The sequence below is a fragment of the Hyperolius riggenbachi genome, chromosome 5, assembly GCF_040937935.1.
Source record: "Hyperolius riggenbachi isolate aHypRig1 chromosome 5, aHypRig1.pri, whole genome shotgun sequence".
Lineage (NCBI taxonomy): Eukaryota > Metazoa > Chordata > Amphibia > Anura > Hyperoliidae > Hyperolius > Hyperolius riggenbachi.
Window position 1 is genome coordinate 396,075,173 of NC_090650.1, and position 24,037 is coordinate 396,099,209.

The 24,037-nt window shown below is 44.6% G+C and overlaps 1 protein-coding gene across 4 annotated transcripts in view; it reads left to right on the plus strand.

Moving 5' to 3' along the window:
* MROH1 (maestro heat like repeat family member 1) overlaps nt 1-24,037 on the plus strand; it is a 228,522-nt gene that overhangs the window by 152,655 nt on the left and 51,830 nt on the right. For all 4 annotated transcript variants that reach the window (XM_068237842.1, XM_068237840.1, XM_068237843.1 and 1 more), the window contains 10 exons: nt 5,109-5,231; nt 5,316-5,395; nt 8,271-8,388; nt 13,278-13,373; nt 13,452-13,556; nt 15,277-15,412; nt 15,582-15,694; nt 15,825-15,977; nt 20,090-20,244; nt 22,709-22,874. In XM_068237842.1, the coding sequence (XP_068093943.1) occupies nt 5,109-5,231; nt 5,316-5,395; nt 8,271-8,388; nt 13,278-13,373; nt 13,452-13,556; nt 15,277-15,412; nt 15,582-15,694; nt 15,825-15,977; nt 20,090-20,244; nt 22,709-22,874 (1,245 nt within the window). The remainder of the gene's footprint in view (nt 1-5,108; nt 5,232-5,315; nt 5,396-8,270; nt 8,389-13,277; nt 13,374-13,451; nt 13,557-15,276; nt 15,413-15,581; nt 15,695-15,824; nt 15,978-20,089; nt 20,245-22,708; nt 22,875-24,037) is intronic.

Sequence of the window (24,037 nt, forward strand, 5' to 3'; positions counted from 1 at the left end):
ATTCGACCATCAGATAGATTATCTGATGTGTGCCACACACTAGAAACAGATTTCCAATAGATTTCAGTATAAAATCTATTGAAAAGCCATCGAAATTCAGTGTTGCACTTTGTGATCCAATGCAACACTATGGGGCATCGACCTGCTGCCAGCAACCGATCGACCTAGAGTTTCTGTCTGGAATGATCGAATAAATCGTTGGAATTCGGCCAGAAATTGGTCAATCTATCATGCTGCCTGCTACATCGATTTCTAGCTGATTTGATTAGATCGATGGCAGAAATCGATGAGTGTATGGATACCTTTAGGTGAGCCTGCAATGGGGGTGACCGACCGCGGATCCATCAGTCGTTGAGAAATTTAATGTGAGATCTCTTCACCATGCCGGATCGATAATTTGGATTGATTTTGACCAGAAATCAATTGAAATTACAATTGGGCGGCCAGGTTGCGACATCGATCTCTTGCAGGTTTAATCACTATGATCAAATCTGCTGTATATTGTTGCTGCATATCACGTAATGTATGGGCACCCTACTGACTCAATGCTCTGTAGAGTGCTGCAGACGATATCAGTGCTATGTACATACAAAACTAGTAATCGCATACGATACATAAAACCGAATACTCACCTAACAATGCAGTAAGGTGGATCACGGCGAAGTCCCCCAACAACAAACGTTTCCTGATGCAGCTGCCTGCTGGTGCATACACGCAACGTCACATGGCATGAGCAAGAGTACAACAACGATCGCAGCAGTTTGCGCAGGAGTCATCAGGGAGCTTAAAGCATACCTGAACTAAAAATTAAAAGTGAAAAAAAAACATACACGCATCATACTTGCCTACCGCAGAGTCTACTTCATTAAAGGGAACCCAAGGTGAGAGGGATATGGAGGTTGCCATGTTTATTTCCTTGTAAACAATGCAAGTTGCCTGGCAGCCCTGTTGATCTTCTGGCATAAGTGGAGTCTGAGTCAAAGCCCTAGAACAAGCCTATGGGTAGTCCAGTAAAACCAGCTGATTCAGAGTACCTGATTTGCAGCAAGCTTGTTCAGGGTCTTATGGCTAAAAGTATTAGATACACAAGATCAGGAAGACTGTCAGGCAACTGGTATAGTTTAGAAGCAAATGAATATGGCAGCCTCCATATCCCTCTCACCTCGGGTTCCCTTTAATTTCGTTCTCCTCTCTGTTTGTCCACTGTGATCGATGGATTTCTCCATCCTCCATTTTGAAAATTGCCATTACCCCATAACAGCTTCCTGGTCAGCACACTGTTAAACTGTAGTACTGTCCACTTGAGCCACAGGGAAGCATGTACATTATCTTGCTCATCAGTTGTCCTGATGAGTGAGCTTCTGAGAGGAACTGACGGTGAGGGTAAGTAGGTAATATTCATTTGCAGGTACATTATGTGTTTATTTGAAATAATTTTACTCGGTTCCTTTTAAAGATCAAATCTGCCCTGATGGTCATTATCTCTGCGTGCCGACAAACATCGTTTGTGTAATCGTCCGCCTGTACCCACATTGCGGAAATGTTTGCGCATTGCTCAAAAAATTGCCGGCTGTCGGAAGAATTGCGTAACTGTTCTGGGCCTTTAGTTTTTCCATTCGTAGTGTATCTCTCCGGCTTGCTTTCTGTGGACATCTCGCGTCCCTCCCTCTCCATATTGTTTTGCTGGGTCTTTCTGGACTATAAATCATAATAGGCCATCCTCCTCAGGATATTCCCTGTGACCTCGTGTTGCCACTGCAGTGTTTTTCAGGGTGAAGGTGATTTAATACCTTGCTTCACATCTGTTACTATTCACCTTCCACTAATCTCGCAAGCCCGTAACTTCTGGGTGACGTCACTGTCCTCCTTCCAATCTGTTATTTACTATATGATTTCATTTGGTGGTGTCGCGGACTCTGCCAGTGCTGAGATAACAGTGGTAGAGGTTACTGCAATAATAATAATGATCTTACCGGGGAATCCAGCCGGGATTAACTGTCTGAAATGGGATTGTTTGATTACAACCGCAAGGACAAAGCTTTCTCCAAATGCAGCATTTCGCTTTCTCCTGTTTCTGTTCTCACTTTTTTACACGGGCTGGAGAGATGGGTCTGTACCGAAAACCTTGAGCAAAATAAACTTAATAAGGTTCGGATTTTGAACCTTGGCCAAAGTCTTCGTTATTAAAGCAAACCATAACTTGTAATGCAGACTTTTAAATAAATGTGACATTATCCACATCCTGCTGACCACAGTAGGTTTCCACTGCGCATTTTAGTGACACAACTGGTTTCCCCTGTGGTGCTGAATGACCACACACCATACAATTTTTTAAATATCTATTTTAATTTCAAGAGTTACAATCAATTTTTTCTGGTTAATTGTAACATTTGAAAAATCTGACCAATTGACCACACGTGTTACATTTTTCCCCCCAATTTGCACGTGTTCAATTTTTTTCCCTCAATTAAAAAAAAAATAGATTGAAAACTGTCAATTTTTTTCAATCTACCCTACACCATTCAATTTTCAGGAAAATTGATCAGAAAAATCTACCATTCCTGATCCCTAAAGGGTAATTTGGTCTCATTTCTTGAACGAAGAGGCTTTCGATTTTTCTTTACAAACAATTGTTTTTATCAAATTGCCTCAACAGGCAGCAGGCATACACTTACTAAAGACTTGCATTGTTGGGGCTGTATCGTCTTCCAGTGATGATACTCATGTGCATTTATTGAAAATTAATTTAGTTTCTTGTAGTTTGTAAAATGTATAGATATTCGTTCTCCAAACGCGCTGTTTGTTGCTGCAGTTAACATAGCGTTGGCCCCGGTGCCCACTAATTAAGGCTTTTAACATGGGCACCTATGCCGGTGCCCAAACATACCCAGTGCGATTACATAACAAAGGTGGCAGTGGTGATTGCAGGGAGGGGGGGTTGTTTAGGGTAAGGCATTGGTTGGAAGGGGTGGAGGTCAGTTAGTTAGGCGTTGGTTGGAAGAGGGGGTCAGTTAAGGTTAGCAATGAGTTGGGAGGGGGAATTTGTTGTGCAGGTCGGGGTAGGGTAGGTATACGTGGCGGGGGGGGGGCAGTTAGGATTAGGCTTTGGTTAGGTGGGATGGTTAGGTCTAGGCATTGCGTGGGAGGGTGGTTAGATATAGGGTGGGAGTGGTTAAGATTAGGCATTGTTTGGAAGGGTGGGTTGGTTAGGGTTAGGATTGGGTTGGGAGGGGGTTGGTTAGAGCTTGGCATTGGTTGAGGAGAGGTGGGTCGGTTAGGATTAGGCTTTGGTTGGGAGGGTGGTTGGTTAGGACTTGGTATTGATTGAGATGGTGGGGGGTGGGGGAGGGTTAATTAAGATTAGGCTTTTCGTTTGGAAGGGGTGTTCGGTTAGGGATAAGAATCGGAGGTGGTGGTGGGTGGGGGGGTTAGTATTCGGGCATAGATAGAAGGAATGTTTCAAGTGAGAACAGTGTCAAGTGAGACGATTGTTGCCGATATTGTACTATCGTAATTACATAGGGCTTGATTCACAAAGCGGTGCTAACCTAGTTAGCACGCCTAAAGACTTTTTGGCGTGATAACCATTGCACTAAGTAGGTTAGCACCGTTTTGAGGAATTAACTCGGAAAGTCGCATAGGGTTTAATGGGCGCATAAAACTTTACGTGCGCAAAACTTTATGCGCACTAAACTTTACGGGCGCAAACTATTACGTGCGCATTAGCACGCGAAGAGGCAGTTTGCACGTGATAAGTAGCTTTTCACTAGCGTGCTAACAGTTAACACGCTTTTGTGAATCAAGCCCATAGAGCATTATAGTAGACTTTCAGTAATTTTGATGATATTTTCAGCACTCAAATTTCCGCTGTGCCTTTCTTTGCATTTATTCCTCACAGCGGTGTTACACAAATGATAGTCCACTCAATCAAGCTGATAACTGGCATTGGAGGAGCTCAGAGGGAGCCAACATTCTGTCTTACTGGAGAGGTTTGGTGTTTCCAGTTTCTTCATAGTACTGGAGTCGGGGTCCTTGAATCACCAGTACGATATATTCTAGATGTCTTCTGTTTTCACTAGCTTAGTAGGGCTTTCAAAAACTCTAGCAGGTGTCATCTTGGGACATGGACCTCAGTACTATTTCATAAAGCGCCATCGTCATCATGTTGATATTTGGACTCTCTTTCTGTAGTATTTATACTCAGGTTCTGTGTGTTTGTAAGTCTGTTTCTAACAAAAGCCGGTATTCCTGAGCCCGACCTCAGCACCCGCACGTATTTCCACTCCAGGCCATCCTGAATTTCTCATATACTCTGATTATGTGGATGTTCAGGTAGTGCTATCAAGGAAGTACAGTTGGTTTTGACATTGGTATTAGCGAATTTGGGGTTCATTTCCACTTGGGGTAGTTTGCAGCAGTTTCCTGCACACTAATTTGGAACTGGAATCCCAGCCTATTGAAATCAATAGGCTGCTTCTGAAATCGCATGCAGTGGAAAAACTGAAGCACTGTCACAGATTTTTGAACACTTCATCCACATCCCCATAGGCATACATGGCATAGTTAGAGGGGTTCCGATGTTTAATCGCAGAGCACAAATGCCAGTGTCTATCTCGGAGACGGCCGCTCGACACAAGTGGAAAGCCGCCCTAAATGCAGTCACTATAGTGTTCTTCAGTGTCGGAACCTGATACCATATTATTGTTTTTTGGTGGCTGACACTTGTGGGCTTATTTGCTGTGTTGTGCAGGTCATTATCCAAGGCAGTGAGGTTATTGGATATCATCATTTGTACCTTTTTGTATGAAGGAACCTCTGGCAGCTTCTTGTTTGTTTCTTAAAGGAGTTCTTACTTTGAAGCCCTTGTATCACTTTGTCTAATGCCTTATAAATGTGTCTGTTGTAGACTTCTGCGTCTCCTGAGACTTTCCCTGTCTATGTAATGTGTGATTTGGATTTGTGTTTTTCGTATAGGACAAACCTACCTCTCGGGTTTTGTGATGCTTCAATGTCTGCCTTGTCCATAATCTGATCTGTGTTGTATGTTCTGTAATGCTGGCCAGCATTTCTATTCTTCCTTCACATGTCTGCTGTTTCCTATGACTCAGGACCTGACCCTGAAACTGTGCCTCATCCGAAGCATCTCCATGATCGCCCTGGCCGTCTGTAACAGCTCACAGGCTGGCTTTTTCCACTTCAGTCGCAAGGCAGAGCTGATCTCACAGCTGGTGGTGAGTCAGGAGACATCCTTTGGCTTGTTATCTGGGGAGCTTTGAGACATTTGTAACACTCAGACTTGTCCGTTGTTTTGCTAGGAGTTTCTGAAGCTGGAACCGGTGGATAGCCTGAAGACACCACTCCGCCACCGGGTACTCGTGGCCTGCACCTATCTAGTGTATCCTGCTGAGGCTGTGTTTAGATTTGTGGACAGTGAAATGTAGCCTATTGCAACTTATTTCCTAAATTGTGGAAAAAAAGTTAGATACTTACCTTAGTAGTGTGAAGCCTAAGGATAGTCCAGAGGCTTCCTGGATTCTCCTGCAACCCACCACTCCAGAGCAGGGTCAATTCTATACCTATTTAACTTGCGCCAGTCTAATAGGTTTTTTTCAAGCCTTGGACGAGTGCATCTGGACTAAGCATGTGTAAGTAAGGTCTGTGCATGCCCAGTAAAAATAAGAAATTGTGCATAAAGGAAAAAAGCTATGTATGTGCAACTTTGTCCTATTGTGCATGCCTAGTCATGGAGCGTGGCCAGAAGATAAAGAACCCTGTGCTGGAACAGTGGGCTCTTTGATGTTCTAGGAAGCCTCTGGACCATGCATAGGCTTTCAACTAATAAGGAAAGTATCTAAAGACTCCCTTCCCACTTCGGATGTGCCTTAAAGTAGTGTTTCCCAACCCTGTCCTCAAGGCCCACCAACATTATATGCTTTACAGGAAACCACAAACATTCACAGGTGAGGTAATTAGTGCCTCAGCAAAACTAATTAACTACCTCTGGATTTCCACAAAACATACTGCTGGTGGGCCTTGAGGACAGGGCTGGGGAACACTGCTTAGGGGGAACCCGAGAGGAGACCTATACTTCTTTACAACATTTGCTATTCAATTATCCTGATTGCTGTTAGAATTTGCTTTGCTCAATTTTAAATTCAGGCATTCTTTAACCTCCCAAGCTAGGGTCGGTAATCCCAAGCTAGGGTCGGTAATCCCAAGCTAGGGTCGGTAATCCCAAACTAGGGTCGGTAATCCCAAGATAGGGTCGGTAATCCCAAACTAGGGTCGGTAACCCCAAACTAGGGTCGGTAATCCCGGCCTCTGCTCGGGTTACCCACGGGAGGCTGTGTCCAGAGTATAGCACGCAGTGGGCATTTCTACATACCTCCCGGGGGATCCCGATGTCAGCCGCCATTCTTCTTCCTCTCCTCCAGGGCTCTGCTTCCTCCTGGTGAGATCGCTGGCTGTAGTCATGATGACGGCCGGCAATTTCCCTTTAGAGTTGCAGCGCCAACCGGAGGATGGAAGTATAACTGCAGCGTCGGAGCCAGGGAGGTGAGTGATTTGTAAAACTGCTGCAGATCTTCTTGGCAGCATGATTTTTTTTTTTCCAGGTTTTAGGGTCTGAAAGGGTGGAAAAAAAATTGCACCACTTTTAGACTCTAAAATCCGGAAAGAATCATAATGCGTTAAAGGATACTGGACTCAAGACAAAGCTAACTTAGGTAAGCACAGAGGTATGTTCATGCTGGATTCACATACCTCTGTGCCTTGTCCGTTCCTCTCCTTGTTCCTCCTGTTCCCCATAATCACGTCTTGAATAATCTGACTTTTGGGTAAAGTCAAATTTTAAGACCGGAAGAGGCAGGCTTGTGGCTATGTTCCCACCTATCACTCTCCCATTCCCCACCTCATTCATTTCCTTTAATGGGGTAGGAGGAGTAGGGAATGTGAGAATGATGGGAGGGAACACAGCCCCAAGCCTGCCTCTTCCTGTCTAATTTTCAGCTAAAGCTGAAGTTTTTTAAATATTTTAAGGGTTTATTTCAGGGACCGGGGGGGAACAAGCCAAGAGAGCAACAGACAAGGCACAGAGGTATATAGATCCAGCAAGAACATTCCTCTGTGCCTATCTTGTGCAGAAACAAGATATAAGACTGCAAGTTTACACCATAGTGCAGGATGTATATACTTTGCTATTCCACCCAAGTGCTTCCACAACCGCACACTAAAACATCAGGCAGTGGAAGCAAACACTTCCACCAGGGAGTAGGGGTCACCCCCCCCTTAAATTCCCTGCTCACCAGATAGTCTCTTTGTAACTTGTATATCACTCAACGTCACTCTCTCTGTTAGCCCACCTCATAAACCAGAAAGGCTAACCATGTGTAAATCCATTTATTAAGACACTTGTCTAAAATATATATGACTTATACTTACCTTGTGTAGAGTTGCTTTGGGTCAAGTGTATTCTTAAAGAGACACTGAAGCGAAAAAAAAATGATGATATTATGATTTGCATGTGTAGCACAGCTAAGAAATAAAACATTAAGATCAGATACATCAGTCTAATTGTTTCCAGTACAGGAAGATTTAAGAAACTCCAGTTGTTATCTCTATACAAAAAAGCCATTAAGCTCTACGACTTTCAAAGTCGTGGAGAGGGCTATTATCTGACTTTTATTATCTCAAGTGTTATTGAACTATTTACTTTTTCTCTGCCAGAGGAGAGGTCATTAGTTCACAGACTGCTCTGAAAGAATCCTTTTGAATGCTGAGTGTTGTGTAATCTGCACATATTATAGAATGATGCAATGTTTGAAAAAAACACCTGAAAATGAAAATATGAGAATATTTTCTTTGCTGCTAAACTTCTAGTAATTATTCATAGTACACATCCAATTCATTATATCATATATTTTTTTTTCGCTTCAGTGTCTCTTTAAGTACAGTAGACTCTCATTATAATAAACTCTGATATAGTAAATCTCTGGCTATGGTAAACTCAGTCCCCAGGTCCTGACAATGTGCCTGCATGAATATACAATGTATGTCCAATCCTGATATAGTAAGATTCTGAGATGGTTAACTACTTGGCCCGGTCCCTTGAAATTTACTATAAATGGATTCTACTGTATATCATTAAGAGTCTCAGAATGTTAAGAAGTTTGAAAAAAACCAACAGGCACTGGTCGTTTTTGAATTTTTCAAAGAGCTTGGATTTTGCAGAAAGTGACTTAATGGTGAAAATGTTCTTAACATATGATCAGTAAACTGGAGCCTCCTCTGACTGATGCCAGCAAGGTGGACCTGATTAATACCGCCCTCTCCAGCGTCTTCCCTCTGCCACCAATTGGCCATGGAAATCTCGGTGAACTGCATAAAGAGGTGAGTGCACCAGTCCACCCTTATGAGATCTGCCCTCTGGATGGGTACTGACAGCGGGGATGAGGGCAGGAACTCTGTGATATTGATATCATTAGAGACCTCATACGGGGCAAAAACTTTCTGCTTTATTTAAATCGCACCTGAAGTGAGAGGCATATGAAGGCTGCCATATTTATTTCCTCTTAGAGTCTGACGCGATTTAGAATACCTGTTTTTATTCAGCAGGCAGCTTCAGCATTATAATCCAAACTGATTTGCCGCATTCCGGGGGCAAAATTCTATCCTTCCTGGTAGAGGCAGAGCTTTGCGCTGTAGCTCTGCCTCTGCTTCAGTCAAACTCCGCCCCTCCCCGCCCCACTCAGTCTTCTTTCACTGAGAGGGGTGGGGAGAGGTGGCGATTGACTGGACTGGAGGCAGAGCTATAGCGCTAAGCCCTGCCTCCCCTGGGCAGCAAAATCCACGGCCTGGAAAGTCGTGGAATTTTTCCCCGGGATTTCATGGGGGATAAAGACCTTGTTCTGCTGCGGGGATGCAGCGAATCAGTTTGGATTGTAATGCTGAAGTTGCCTGCTGAATAAGGTATTTTAAATTGCTTCAGTCTCTCTTTAAATAATGCCAATTGCCTGGCAGTCCTGATGATTTCTTTGGCTTCAATAGTATATGGATCACACCCGCCCGAAACCTGCATGCAGCTAATCCAGTCAGACTTCAATCAGAAACATCTGACTTGCATGCTCGATAAGGGTCTGTGGGCAAAAGTATGACAGAGATGCAGATGATCAGCAGGACAGCCAGGCAATCTGTATTTTTTAAAAGTAAATACATATGTAAGCCTCCAGATCCCTCTCTGTTCTGTTGTCCTAGTCTGACCTTTTATTATTCCTTTGAGCATTAAACCCCTCCCCTTGCATGATGTCACAGGTGATCACACCAGTCTTCTTCTGTGTACCTTCAGTAGACATGGAGTAATGGACTCCACACTTAAGCCTCTAGTGACTGTGATGTCATGCTGTGGAGGATAAGACAGTCCAGGCATCAGGACTGTAATTGGCAACAAAAAAAATACAACCTGAGAATCCATTTGTCAAGGCATCATTGTACGTTGATAAACAGGATGTCATTATCGTGACATCATCATAGTTGCTAGCACAGCCGGGACAAGGTCCTCCAGCACCCAAGGCTGAGACACCAAAGTGCACCCCTCCATCCCTCCCACCCCAGCCATCACACACTAACTATTAGACTAACTGGTGCCCCAGGGCCCCCAACCCCCCAAACACCTTAAAGGTGGCCCCCTGCTGCTGTCCTGTCCCGCGCTGTCCTCTATGATCCTCCATTCCCCGCCGCCGTCAACGTTCAATTATTCGTCCACCTAGACGAATACAACTGCGCCTGCGCGGCTGCAGTTGCGCGGGTCCTAGCTCCTGCTCGCGACTCCGGGAGCTTATTGTGCAGTACGAGAAAACTTCATACTGTGCCTGCGCAGGAAGCTCCCGGAGACGCAAGCGGGAGCTAGGACACGTGCAACTGCAGCCGCGCAGGTGCAGTTGTATTCGTCTAGTTGGACGAATAATTGAAAGGTGACGACGGCGGGGAATGGAGGATCATAGAGGACGGCGCGGGACAGGACAGCTGCAGGAGGCCGGTAGAAGCCACGGGTAAGGCTACATATACACTTGAGATAAGTCTTTGGAAAAGGCAAGATCACAGACCAATTTTACCCCCTTCCATGTAGTATGAGAGCCATACCTACACAGTCTATTCTATTGAGTTGAACTCCCTATCAGAGAAAACTCTTTGCAAGATGCTGCACACAAGGATGCTGTACACATACAAAAGATCCGTTCCTGCAAAATGCATTCATAGTCTGATATCTGCAGATCCTCATACACACCTTGTTTAACAGACATTCATCTGCAGATCAGATCCACCAGGATGGATCTTCAGATCTGCAGATGATTGTCAGATATGCAGATGAATGTCAGTTAAACAAGGTGTGTGGAACATGGAGGGGGGACCAACTAGTGTGCCTAGGTCACCTCTGGAAAAGAGACAGACTCAAAACGATATTCGAACTTAGAGCTGAAAAGAAGAAGTTCCCTCTGGATATATGGCGCTTGACCCAAATTAAAACGTGGTGTAAAACAGACATGATCTCTCTAGACGATGAAGCTCAGGCAGGAGAGTGGGTAGCCCTATTCATCAGCTCCCAAAAAAAGGAACATGCAATCTCCCACCTATATAAACTCCTTAGAAGTAGAGATGACTTCTCTAACCTACTATACCTCAGAACCTGGGAGAGAGAAATTGACACCCCACTGGTAGCTGGAGATAAAGAAAGTATTATGGGAAATACATTCACCACAACAATCAATACTAAAATGCAAGAGACTAATTTTAAAATACTATCGCGATGGTACAGGACCCCAGTTAAACTAGCACAGATGTCCCCTGCTAACTCGGATAGATGTTGGAGGGAGTGTGGGGAAAAAGGGACCATGCTCCATATGTTCTGGTCCTGCCCTAAGATAAGAGACTTCTGGACTCAAGTACTAGACATCAGCAGAAGGGTGACTACCTGGAAGGTGCAGGACTCACCTTGGCAAGCACTGCTACACCTCAATAGCTCCAGTAACTATAAGAAAACTGCTCTACCACACATGCTTAACGCAGCAAAATGCCTTATCCCAATTAAATGGAAATCTATTAACCCACCCTTGGTAAGGGAATGGATTACGAAAGTTAACGAGATAGAGGCGATAGAAGATACGGTCATGACAAGTAGGGACCAATACCGAAAGCACTACACTAAATGGGCTCTATGGCTGGACTTTAAAGAGTCTCCGGAATATCATAACTTAGTGCAATGACAATCTAAGTAGTAAATAACACCTAGACCCAGACTAAAAAACACTAAGACACCTAGGGTAGTGGATTCCACAGTTCTGTTACAAGTTAGTAGATGTAGAATGTTGAGTAGATATATTAATGTTCAAGGTAATAAGGGGGTACAACACCATCATCAGAAACACCTAAACTAATTTACCAGGCATAATAGAAAATAAGGAAGAGCCTACAATACAATATAAGGAAGATTAAGATGGAAAAGTACGATTCAAAACAAGCTCATAACAAGTATATTTGCTAAACGCATCAATAAATGACTTGACGGTTATTATTAATTCTAACCACCTGATATCAAGCTAATGGTCCCCTGTGCGGGATTATATGATGTGTAAAGACTATGTACCACCCTTTTCATTCAAAATAAAGATTATATTAAAAAAAAAAAAAGGTGTGTACGAGGATCTGCAGATATCATGGACTATGAATGCATTTTGCAGGAACGGATATTTTGCAGATACTGATTTGTTGAATGTGTACAGCATCTTTATGTCCAGCATCTTGCAAAGATTTTTATCTGATGGGGAGTTCAGCTCCATAGAATAAACTGTGTAGACTATGGCTCTCATGCTACATGGAAGGGGGTAACATTGGTCTGTGATCTTGCTTTTTCCAAAGACTTTTATCTCAAGTGTGTATGCAGCATTAGTGTCAGTTATTATTAAAAAAAAAAACACAGAACCCCTTTAATCATTGATATTCTGGCTTGCAGTCACTGACATGTGTCCCCTTTTCTTATTTCTCTCTGCTTCATATACCATAGGGGAATGATAGCTGAGTGAATTGTGCGCCCCCTCCTACACTGCGCCCTGCGGCTGGAGCCTCTCTCGCCTCTGCCTCGGCCCTGGTTGCTAGTCTGTAATTCCTTCTCACAACAGTGCAACTAAAAGGTTTCCTCACAATTTTGTGTACTGGCAGTTATAACTTTAATATAGTAAAACATAACATAGTTTCATAGTTTGGTCCATCATGTCCAACCAGAGAAAAACACTTTTTTTTTTTTTTTTTTCAATAAAATACCGTAAGTAAACATTGGGTACCTCTCCCTCCTGCATCCTCCCATATCTCCGTTGATCCAGGGGAAAGCAAAAAAATCCTACAAGGCTTGGGCCAATTAACGTTTACGTGTAAAAAATTCCTTCCTGACTCCAGGTGGCAGTCAGATAAAATCCCTGGATCAACTTTGCTGGGAAATAACTAGTAATTATAGCCGCGGATGTACTTCAATGCAAGGAAAGCATCCAAACCTCTTTTAAATGCAAATATAGAATTTGTCATTACCATTTCCTGTGGTAAACTTACTGGAAAGAACCCCTTGAATGGAGGGCAAAATCTTTCTTTCCTCCATACACGGATCCTGTTCTCTTGTCTTTTACACAAGTCTAGGGACAAAAAGCTCATCTATCTATTGCCCTCTGATGTATTTATTACACGCCACCTCTTTGCCACCCTTATCCAAGCGAAATAAACCCAGTTTGTCCAACCTTTCTTGGTAAGTGAGACCTTTCATCCCCCGATTAATTTTGTTGCTCTTCTTTGTATTTGTTCTAGTATGTTAATATCCTTCCTATAGTGCGGTGCTCAAAACTGTAATCTATACTCAATAACAATAATCAGGTCATGGACATTTCTCATAGTTTGTTATAGTTTAGCAACATCTGCATCAAATCTCCACTCTTAAAATCTACAATAATGGGTAGAACTTTGGGGTTTGCTTATGCTGGTAATACACGATGAGATTTTTCAGCCGATTTACTGTATGATCGATTTTCCGATCGACTTTCGTATCTTTTCTTATCAGTTTCCACTCACTTCTATGAGAAATTGATCAGAAAAATTATCGAAAATGGAAATTAACCATCGAACCATCTATTTCCTAAAATATCTAATGGTGTATTCCCAGCATTAGATGGTATACTTCTCATAGAGCTGTCCAGTAGTCTGCGTTCATGGCCAGTTACAGATTGTCTTCTGTCTCTTTGCAGACACTCTATCGTGAAACAATGGATGCCCTCACAGACTTGCTGAGGAGTCTTATCCTTTGGAATCTAACACCACAGGGTCTACAAGACATTTTTCAGGTTAGTATGGTGACATTTGGGATCTGTTTGGATGAATCAGAAGCTGCACTTCATTGTTTTCGGTTTTGTTCTTTGTAGATCTTGAATCCTTGGATAAAGTCCAGCAAGGAGCATGAGCGTGAAAGAGCAATGGATGTCAGCGCTGGAATCCTAGAGTTCTATCTACAGAAGCTGAACGTCAGTGTAAGGATAACATGAGTCCACAGGTTACCCTTCAGAAACTTGCTGAGATATTGTATGAACCTCCAGTGCCTACAGATTCTAGTGTGGTCTTCTTGTATGGCTGCAGATATTTCTATGTAATCTTTACACAAGAACTTTTGGTGCCATAGATCATAGATGTCTCTGTATGAGCAGCCAGTCTCCAGATAGCTCTTTATGATCCTTCGATCCAAGGAGATAGCTCAATATATTCTCCTCCAATGCCCACAGCCTTCCCCCGGTCTCCACAGACGGGTCCCTGGGTGATCCTCCGATGCCTGCAGACAGCTCCTTGTGTGCTTCTCCACTCCTCGCAGACAGTTCCCTGATCCCCACAGAAGGCTCCCTGGGTGATCTTCCGATTCCCAGATTTCATTTTCCTTTACAGATAACATTTCAAAGATGTCTAATCTTTTATCATCGTTAAAAATCCAGTTGAAAACTTGAAATGTGTAATACTTCAGTTCCAATATACTGTTGTTTTGTTAAATGTGATATTACTTAGTGTTGATGGTTGTTTCTAGCGCATTCGTATTTTTTGTTTGCTTTATTTTGTGAAAAATAGCAGAGAATCCCTAATTTATTGTTAAACTCAGCTTTTCTGGTTATTGACATGGTTACATAGTTATTTGGGTTGAAAAAAGACATACGTCCATCCAGTTCAACCAGAGAACAAAGTACAACACCAGCCTGCTCCCTCATATGTCCCTGTTGATCCAGAGGAAGGTGAAAAACCCTTACAAGGCATGGTCCAATTAGCCCCAAAAGGGAAAAAATTCCTTCCCGACTCCAGATGGCAATCAGATAAAATCCCTGGATCAGCATCACTGGGCATTACCTGGTAATTGTAGCCATGGATGTCTTTCGAAGCAAGGAAAACATCCTATTGACAGATTTGTTTTTTTCACTGATCCTAAATGCTGGACCTGCATGCTGGAAAATCCTACTGATTGTGAACAATGAAAGATCAGAAACCCTGTGAAACACGTTCCAGGCTATCCTGATTATTTTGCTAGTTATTGGCACTGGTTGCCTAATGTCTTATGAGCAGTTTGATTTGCTGATATTCAAATGTATTCTCTAGTTTTGATCATGTTGTGGAGACTGTAGGCTAGAGATTGTAGGCAGTGGCTTAACTACAGGGAAGCAGTTCCTGCAACTGCAGGGGGCCCAGAGTTGTTAGGGGTCCCATACTAACCTTCTCTTCCTCCAATAAAGGGCCCATCCTTCAAATTGTTTTTTTTGTGTGGCTACACTTGTTATGGGTGTAAAGACTATGATGGCTTCTCTTGTTATATGACCTTGAATGAAGGGTCCCCCGGTTGCGAGGGTCAAAGGGTGTAAACATTGGGTGCACCATCAAAGTTTTGCTGGAGGACTATGATTTGTAGTTATACCCCTGATGGTAGTTTAGAGACTGCAAACTTGTGCACTCCCCACCATACCTATACAAGGCCTTATGCCTCAGCCCTGGGCAAGTGCTTGAAGAGAGTGCCTAGAAGTCTGCAAGAAAATAGTGACCCCCTCTAAAAGCACCAACCTGGTGCTAACAAATACAGCATGCTCTCCCACCACCGGTTCTGAAAGAGAGTGCAGCCAAGGGAATATTGCATACTGAGGGAACTGCTAGAGGGATCCTCAGCAATAATATTTGACTGTTTCACAGCTGAATCTTCTGACATTTTCCATTTTCTGCACCCAGTCTGTAGTCACGTTCTCCAATCTGGGGCTTCTGATTGGACGACTGTCTCCTCGTTGCTCAGACTCTCTGCCGCTTATCCGCCAGCGCACCCTGGACTGTATCTACCACCTCTTGTACATCCAGCTAAGATATGAAGGTGGGTGAACCTACAGGGAACCAGATGAGACTTCCCATATGAGTTCCACCAGTAAAGCTTCTCCTGTGTCACTTGTTTCTGTTATCTGCCTAGTCCAATTTGTCCTCCCCACACACCAGCCTCTATTTCTATTCTCTTTGTCTTCCATACGCTTATTTCCAATACTCAGGTTTCGCCCCAGATCACAAGGAGGAATCGGTGGAGAAGCTTCGGACTCTACGACAAGGTCTGGTGAACCCAGACTCCAATGTCCTGTTTCATACCTGCAATAACATTGCTTCAGTGAGTATGACTTCTATGGTGACTTGTTTGTCCAGGTCACTTTCTGCCAATGCTGCATGATTTATGTTCTTACTTGTTGTCTGGTGAGGAATCTCTACACACCGTTTCATTTTTATTTCCTGTCTGACAGATCATTGGAAAGCGACTTCCTCCAGAGCAGCTCACAAGCCTCCTCTTTATAATCTTTGAGAGCCTCTCTGACCCGGACACTAACTGCTCCCGCGCGGCCACAGTTATGATCAACTCTCTGCTCAAAGACCGGGGGAGCATCTTACTCTCGAAGGTGCGTAGCTGTGTCTTCATATAGTGCTATTTCCAGACAACAAAGAACCATTCATACCTATTCCTGAAGAAGCAGACTATCCTTACTGTGTCATACAGTGCTGTTTCCAAAGAACATACAGCCATTCACATTGGTTTCTGATGGAGCAGACAATTGTTGCTGTATCTGTACACAGTACTATTTCCAGAGAGCATACTGTAGAACCATTCACACCTGTCTCTGAAGGAGCAGACAATAGTTGCTGTGTCTGTACACAGTGATCTTTCCAGAGACCATAGAACCATTCACACCTGTGTCTGACAGAGCAGACAATCTAAAGCCCCAATCACATACACATCATGCGGTGGTCACCTTAGTCCGGTGCTCGTTAAAGAACGGCTATGGCAAAATATTGTAACATTTTAAAGGAGAACTGTAGTGAGCGGTATATGGAGGCTGCCATATTGATTTCCTTTTAAGCTATACCAGTTGCCTGGCAGCCCTGCTAAGCTATTTGCCTGTAGTAGTGTGAATCACACCAGAAGCAAGCATGCAGTTAATCTTGTCAGATCTGACAATAATGCCAGAAACACCTGATCTGCTGCATGCATGTTCAGGGTCTAGGGCTAAAAGTACTGGAGGTAGAGGATCTGTAGGTTAGCCAGGCAACTGGTATTGCTTAAAAGGAAATCAATATGGCAGCCTCCATATACCTTTTACTACAGTTCTCCTTTAACCTCCTTAGCGGTAACCCCGTGTGTGACACGGGGTAAGCCGCCGGAGGGTGCCGCTCAGGCCCTGCTGGGCCGATTTAAATATTTTTTTTTTTTGCTGGACGCAGCTAGCACTTTGCTAGCTGCGCCAGCACCCAGATCACCGCCGCCGCGCGCCTCGAACGCCGCTATCCGGTGCGGCGCGCAGCCCCCCCCAGACCCCGTGCGCTGCCTGGCCAATCAGTGCCAGGCAGCGCCGAGCGTTGGATCCGGAGTCCCAATGACGTCCCGACGTCGCTGACGTCATCCCGCCCCGTCGCTGGGGGGAAGCCCTCCAGGAAATCCCGTTCTTTGAACGGGATTTCCTGATCGGAGATCGCCGAAGGCGATCGAAGCGGGGCTGGGGGGATGCCGCTGAGCAGCGGCTATCATGTAGCGAGCCCTGGGCTCGCTACATGATTTTATAAAAAAAAAAAAAAATTTAAACTGCTGCGTTGCCCCCTGGCGGTATTTTTCATACCGCCAAGGGGGTTAAATACATGGATATGTATACATGTTTATGTACCTTTTTATCCCAGAGTAAGATGCACTATAGATAACTTTTTTTTTTCGCTGTCACAGTGGGTAGTAGTACAGTAGTAAAAATCTGATGCTGTTACATGTTTTGGACTAGTCCATCTCCTCTGGGGATTATCAGTGATTGCTTTATTGTTTACAAACGCACTACCTAGCAAGGATCTTTACAGATGTGTCAGCCAGCCTGTCTCCCTATGTGCTCACTATTCTGGCAGTTGGGCTGTACCACTGCCATCCAAGGACCCACTGTGCCACTGTCATCCAAATAATGGTAAATGCTGGGAATCCCCCATGAAGGAATGGACCAGTCCAAAACCTCTTAGAACTGACACATTTTTTACTACCTACTGTGACAGCTACCGGACCGTAGTGAACGGACCTCACTTCACATACTAAAAAAAAAAAAAAAATTCCCTTCACTTTGGAACAAATATATGTATCTTATGCTAGGAATACACGGCTCGATTTTGAGCCATTAAGATGGCTCCATAGATAATTTCCGACATGTCCGATCTCCCACCCGATCATTTCGCCGCTCGATTCCGGATTGCAGTGAATGGAAAAAGATACGAAAAACGAGCGGAAGATAAGAGAATTGACTGCAGAATCGAGAGGCGAAACGATCGAGCGGCAAAATCGACCCGTGTATGCCCAGCATAATGCTGGGAATACGCGATGAGATTTTTCAGCAGATTTACTGTCCGATCGATTTTCCGATCGTTTCTCTGATCAATTTCCATTCACTTCTATGAGAAATTGATCAGAAAAACGATTGAAAATCAGATCGGACATGTCGGAAATTATCCATCGAACCATCTATCTGCCAAAAAATCTCATGGTGTATTCCCAGCATTATATAAATGCAAGAGCACACAAACTCCATGCACACATGGTTGGGATTGATTTTTCTCATTTAGGTAGGTGCAAAACATAGAGCTGTAGCCCAGGACAGCCAATCAGGTGACATCTGTTAAATGAAACAAGTGTTGTGATTGGGTCTTCATGTGGTGTTGGTAAATCAGCTGTACTGTGTCCTTGGTGGGTTTTGAATCCAGGACTCTGGAGTAGGACACACTTAGCCGTTGCACTAATGGTTACATTGGCAAAAAAAGATCGACTTAAGGGCTGTTTCACACCGCAGGTAATTCAACAGTGATTCAGCCGGTGCAGTGTCTCCCTATGGGAGCATCCACACTGCAACACGTTAAAGCGGACCTGAACTAAGAACTTCCTCTTAGCATAATAACCTTTAAAGAAAAACATTCCTTTGTTACAGTTGATGCAAATCCTGCAATGCATCTGCAGTGTGGTTATTTCCTGCTTTCACGGAAGCAGCCATAGGGTTAACATCCTGTGTTTACAAATTTTGTGAAGAGATTACAGAGGCGCCAAAAGGATAAGAACAGATGATAAAAACATTTTAAAATGCTATTGAGGCAGTGGTGGACTTACCTCATACAAGCAGACACTGAAACTGTCTATTCAAAATAAATACAAATTTATTAGCATACTCCAAACCACCTTTTTGGAGTATGCTAATAAATTTAAAATAAATTTTGTATTTATTTTGAATAGACAGCTTCAGTGTCTGCTTGTATGAGGTAAGTCCACCACTGCCTCAATAGCATTTTAAAATGTTTTTATCATCTGTTCTTATCCTTTTGGGTGCCTCTGTAATCTCTTCACAAACTTATTATCCACCCTTGGTGGAGGAGGATACCCCTTTCTCCTGTCTACAGAGAGCGACTTCTTATTCCTGAGTGGGGACAGGATAATCTCCTCACCTGCCTTCGCAGTGGTTACCTTGGAGGTAACCCTGACTTGTGAGTATATTCATCATACTCTTTCATACTTCCATAATTTACAGTACAAACTACACTATATTGGGCTCTCTGTTTCCCTTTTCTCTCCTGTGTTTACAAATTAGCTGCTCTGCTCAGGAGTAGGGATGTATGCGAACCGTTCGTCAGCGAACCCCTATGGGCCGCTGCTACTTCCGGGTCGCTATGACCCGGAGTAGTTCAGCTGTGCTGGGCCGGCGGTGCACGTCTTTAATCGCGCGCCTGTTACCGGCCACTCTCTGAGCATGAGCATGACGTCACGCACATGCGCAGAAAGTGCCCGGCAACAGGCGTGCGATCAAGGACGTGCACCGCCGGCCCAGCACAGCTGAACTACTCCGGGTCATAGCTACCCGGAAGTAGTACAGGGCCAACATCTTTACTCGGGAGCTAACTGACACAGCTGAGAGATCAAATTACACTGTGATTAGTCACAGATGAGGGGAAACAGACAGGCTAAAGTCAAAAAGACACAGAGGAGCAAAGTGGTTAGACGTATAAAACAGTAATGAAAGAAGAAAATTCAACATACTAATATAAATGTTGAGAAATATGTACTTCCATGAAAAATTACAGGCCCACTCCTCTCCCAAAGAGTCTATCCCTGATTAGATCAAGATCAGCCACTTCCGGGGTATCAAGCCACTTATTCCAGATATTTTCAAGCCGACTTGCTAGTCCCTCATTTCAGGTCCACTTTAAGAATGATCGAGAAAAATTGTGGCAAAATTGCCAAAAAAATTTGTGATCGTGGTTTTGATTGTTAGTTTTTTTGGGTGTGTGAAACTACCCTCCCTGTTCCTCTGTGATGTGGCCATAAAGCAGCATCAAATAGGAGCTGCATACTTCAATTTTGGTTGCAAAGTGCCGTGGTGAGAACGGTGTTCCCAGCATCAAGAAATGTAATGACTGTTAGAAAGTAAAAGCTGTATGATGCTGAGGTAAAGCAGGTAAGAGGAGGCATTGCAGCAGTGTGACGGGTCATTGAAATATTTCCTCTCAGGTTCCTGAGATCATTGAACGGGTCCACGAGCAGCTGGAGGAGTCCTCAGAGGAGCATGTGAAGAAGGCCGCCATCCAGACAGTCTATATCCTGGCAACACAGCATGTCAACGCTGTGATCTCCAGCCTGCTGGCCAGCCCCATTCCATACGACAGGTAATATCATCACTATTATCTTTGGAATATACCCACTTGTCAGTGGCTTTTTGGGTTCCTCGGATTGGGAACTGAGTGTAACATTTACCTATGTGTGAGCGTTGGACGTACCGCGGCTTTTCTGCTGCCGCTGTCTGATCTGGCTGCTGTGGCGTCTCCCGCCCCCTCCCCGGGGCCTGCGTGCGGGGGAGCAGGGCCTGGCGGACGCTCCGGGCGCGCTATTGGGCGCGCCCATGGTGTCTGCCTGCCCCGCCGCTCGCTTTCGGCCCTGGGGTGGGGGCGGGTGATGCCACGTTCGGCGGCCTGGTTGGACGGCGGCTTGCACTTAGCCGCGATGCCGTCCATTGCTGGGCACGCCTCCTGAAGAAGCCGGCAGAGTCCGGCGAAATCGATCGAGGATGCCGTCCTCCACCATGATGGTGCCTTCCCCGCTCTCCCGTGCCGCTTGACCCAGGCCTTTGGTCTCCCTCTCCACGCAACCACATACTTTTGCATGGCAGCACTCCACGAAGCCCTCCCAGATCGAGCCACATTACAAGCCATCGGATGCATCCATTGGAGGATACAGTAAGAGCCCAGTGGGCACTGCTTTGCTAAACTTCATCCACCGCATTTGCTGACAAGCTGTGAATATATGCATCTGGGCTGCCATCTTACCAGACTGACTGCTTTGCAAATGCCTTGCCTGCTATAAACCAGTCTTTTTTGCCATACCTACGCATGCTGAACTTTTGCTTTTCAAGCTTTGCTGCAACTTGACTAACTGATCCTCACACATTGTGTGGGCTCCAACAGGTTTGCTTCTTGAAGTGGCTATACTGAGTTGGCTATTCAAGCTGGTAAAGACGTGGGAGAGTTGCTTTGCTATGTCAAAGGCCTATGTGCATGAACCTATATGCAGAATCCTATGTGGGTTGGAGCAAAGATTCAGTAATTATCAATGAGCACGTTTATGAGCAACACTTAAATTTTTTCAAGTTGAACTTTGTCATTAATGATTATCTAAATCACTGGATGGACTTACCTGCTTCCGCCCCCCCTTTTTTGCTCCTCCTCCCCCTCCCCCCTTTTTTACGGGTTTTTGACCAGAGGCTGCGCAGCCACATCAATCTATCATGTGCACATGATCCATTAGATACACTAGTGGTTAGGAGTGTAAGAGTGGGAGGGCTTGGGTTCTGGGGAACAGTGGGCCCGGTTGTAGAGGGGTGGTGGGGTACCATGGTGGAATTTTATTGTTGATCTTTTAACAATGAGCATGTTTAATAAAGTTTTGTATATTTTGAATGAACACTTGTTTGTACTCAATCAGGTCACACCCCTCCTTTCTTCTATCTCAAAGTTTGTTTAATATCATAACTAGTAAACAAGGAAGGACTTGTGCAAAGGGTGGCAGCAGCGAGGATGAGGGGAAGGAGGGATTGCTGTAGCAGGGGAAATGACTAGACAATGAGGGTTAGGAGGCATCAGAGAATAGTGCCCCTGGTACACACCATGCAATTTCCTGTTAGACGGGTTGAATCGATTTTTTTCCGACAGGTCTGATCTGATTTCCGATAGTTCTTCTCATCGAGTTTGTATAGAAGTGATCAGGGATGGTCAGTGAGATGTAAATAATTTTGAGTTGATGCAGGATTATGCAAATTATGTATGCAGCTTGAAAATGGACCAGTCAAATTTAACCTCAGCAGGATTTGATTGGTTCATGTTCAAACTGCATACATTTGCATACAAAATTTGCATAGTACTGCATCAATTTGAAATTAATTGCCTCTCTTTGACCATCACTAGAAGTGATCAAAACAACGGCCGGAAATCAAATTGGACCTCTCGGAAATAATCCTTTCGACCAATCTACCTGCAGAGAAATTGCATGGTGTCTACCAGGCTTAAAGGAGAGCAGAGCTGAAAGGCTCTGGTAAAAACTGAAGCTGTAGGGGGCAATAATCAAATACTGCTGCACCTCCTGTTCACCTTCGTCCCCCACTGCTCTTCTCTGGTCAGTCGCATTCTCCTGGGCGACTCAAACCCTGACATACTGCGCCGCGCATGTCCGTTCTTCTCCCCGCACATGTCCGTTCCGCACAGGACAGGAGCTGCGCTCGCTCCCACATGTCTCCAATCAGTGCTTACGCTGTGACATCACTATGCGGTCACAGGGGAGCAGACATACTGCGCATGTGCGGCCCAGTATGTCTGGGTTTGGAGTCGCCCAGGTGAACAGGACTGGCCAGAGAAGAGCAGTGGGGAACTGAGGGGAATGGAAGGTGCGGTGAGTATTTATTACCTCCTACCCACTACAGCTTCAGTGTCGGCTTTCGGCTCTGGTATCCTATAGGGATGGTTATTGGACAGTGATTAGTGACAGCAAATAGGCACAGATGCAGGACAATGAGAGGTGGAGAAGTATATAATTTAATACTCTCCTTTGTATTCTTTCTAATGCTTCTTCATGTTCCCGCAGTGAGATGTGCACCCTGTGGAGGGCGCTGTCCACGGATCCTTCCCTCACCTCTCAGGTACTGGAAATTCTGCTGGGGAAGATGACAGGTGACGTCCCGTATAAAGAGAGCAAGACCTCAATACTGAGCTCTGTGTCAAACCGCGTGGCAACCCTCCTGCCACTCACAGTGAGTAAATCTCATGATCATTAACATACTTCTTCAGGGGTGAGCGTCCCTCCTAATGCCAAACTTTCACCAAGAGATGACTTTTGTCCCACCACACACTAGAGGGAGTCATTCTGTTCTGTCATATGCTGCTCTGCAAAGTCATTCCCTCCTGTTACCATGCACTCGAGAGAATAAAGAATCATTAAGGCCCATACCCACTACGCCATTTTTATGACTATTTTTCTGGCAACGAGTGATTGTTTCTGCAATCTCGTAACGTGGGTACATGCATGCAGCTATGTGAACATTTGTCGACATGGGGCGATAATGACTCTCACGGTGAACCGGATCTTTAAGATACCCGACGACTCCGCACAAACTACTGCGGTTGCTTAACTTCCCATTCACGGGTAACGTGTACCCGCCCGCAGGGCGATGGATCATGGAATGCTCGTTGTCAAGAAACTATCCTGGAATCCATCTTCCTGGGTCATCAGGTGAGTACTCAGTTTCAGATGCTGTCTTGAAGTAGTTCCCTGTTGCCACCTTCTCCCCAAGGGACCCGTTTCCTCCTGCCATGCACTCTCTGAAAGAGCCGTTTCCTCCTGACGTGCACTCTCTGAAAGAGCCGTTTCCTCCTGACGTGCACTCTCTGAAAGAGCCGTTTCCTCCTGACGTGCACTCTCTGAAAGAGCCGTTTCCTCCTGACGTGCACTCTCTGATGAACATATTCCCTCCTGCCACGCACTCTTGACAGTGTAATTTCTTTCTACTATGCAAGCTGTTCTCAGGGATTGTTCCCTCCTGCTAAGTACTCTTTGAAAGAGAGCAGGAAATAAACAGAGGCGCGAACAGGATAAAATAAGCTAAAAATTCTAAAAATGCTAGGGAGGCAGTGGTGGACGTACCTCCCTGAAGCAGACGTGAAACTGTCAATTTTCAAAAGTTTAAATTTATTCACGTACTCCAGAAAACAAGAACAAAGCAACGCGTTTTGCAGGTATATTCCCGCTTCCTCAGGCAATAACAAGTAGTAGTATCTAACTGTGATATGTCATGACAACGCCTAGCGCCTCTGTCACAGAGGCACATGGCGCTGTCATGACATATCACTGTTAGATACTCCTACTTGTTATTGCCTGAGGAAGCGGGAATATACCTGCGAAACGTGTTGCTTTGTT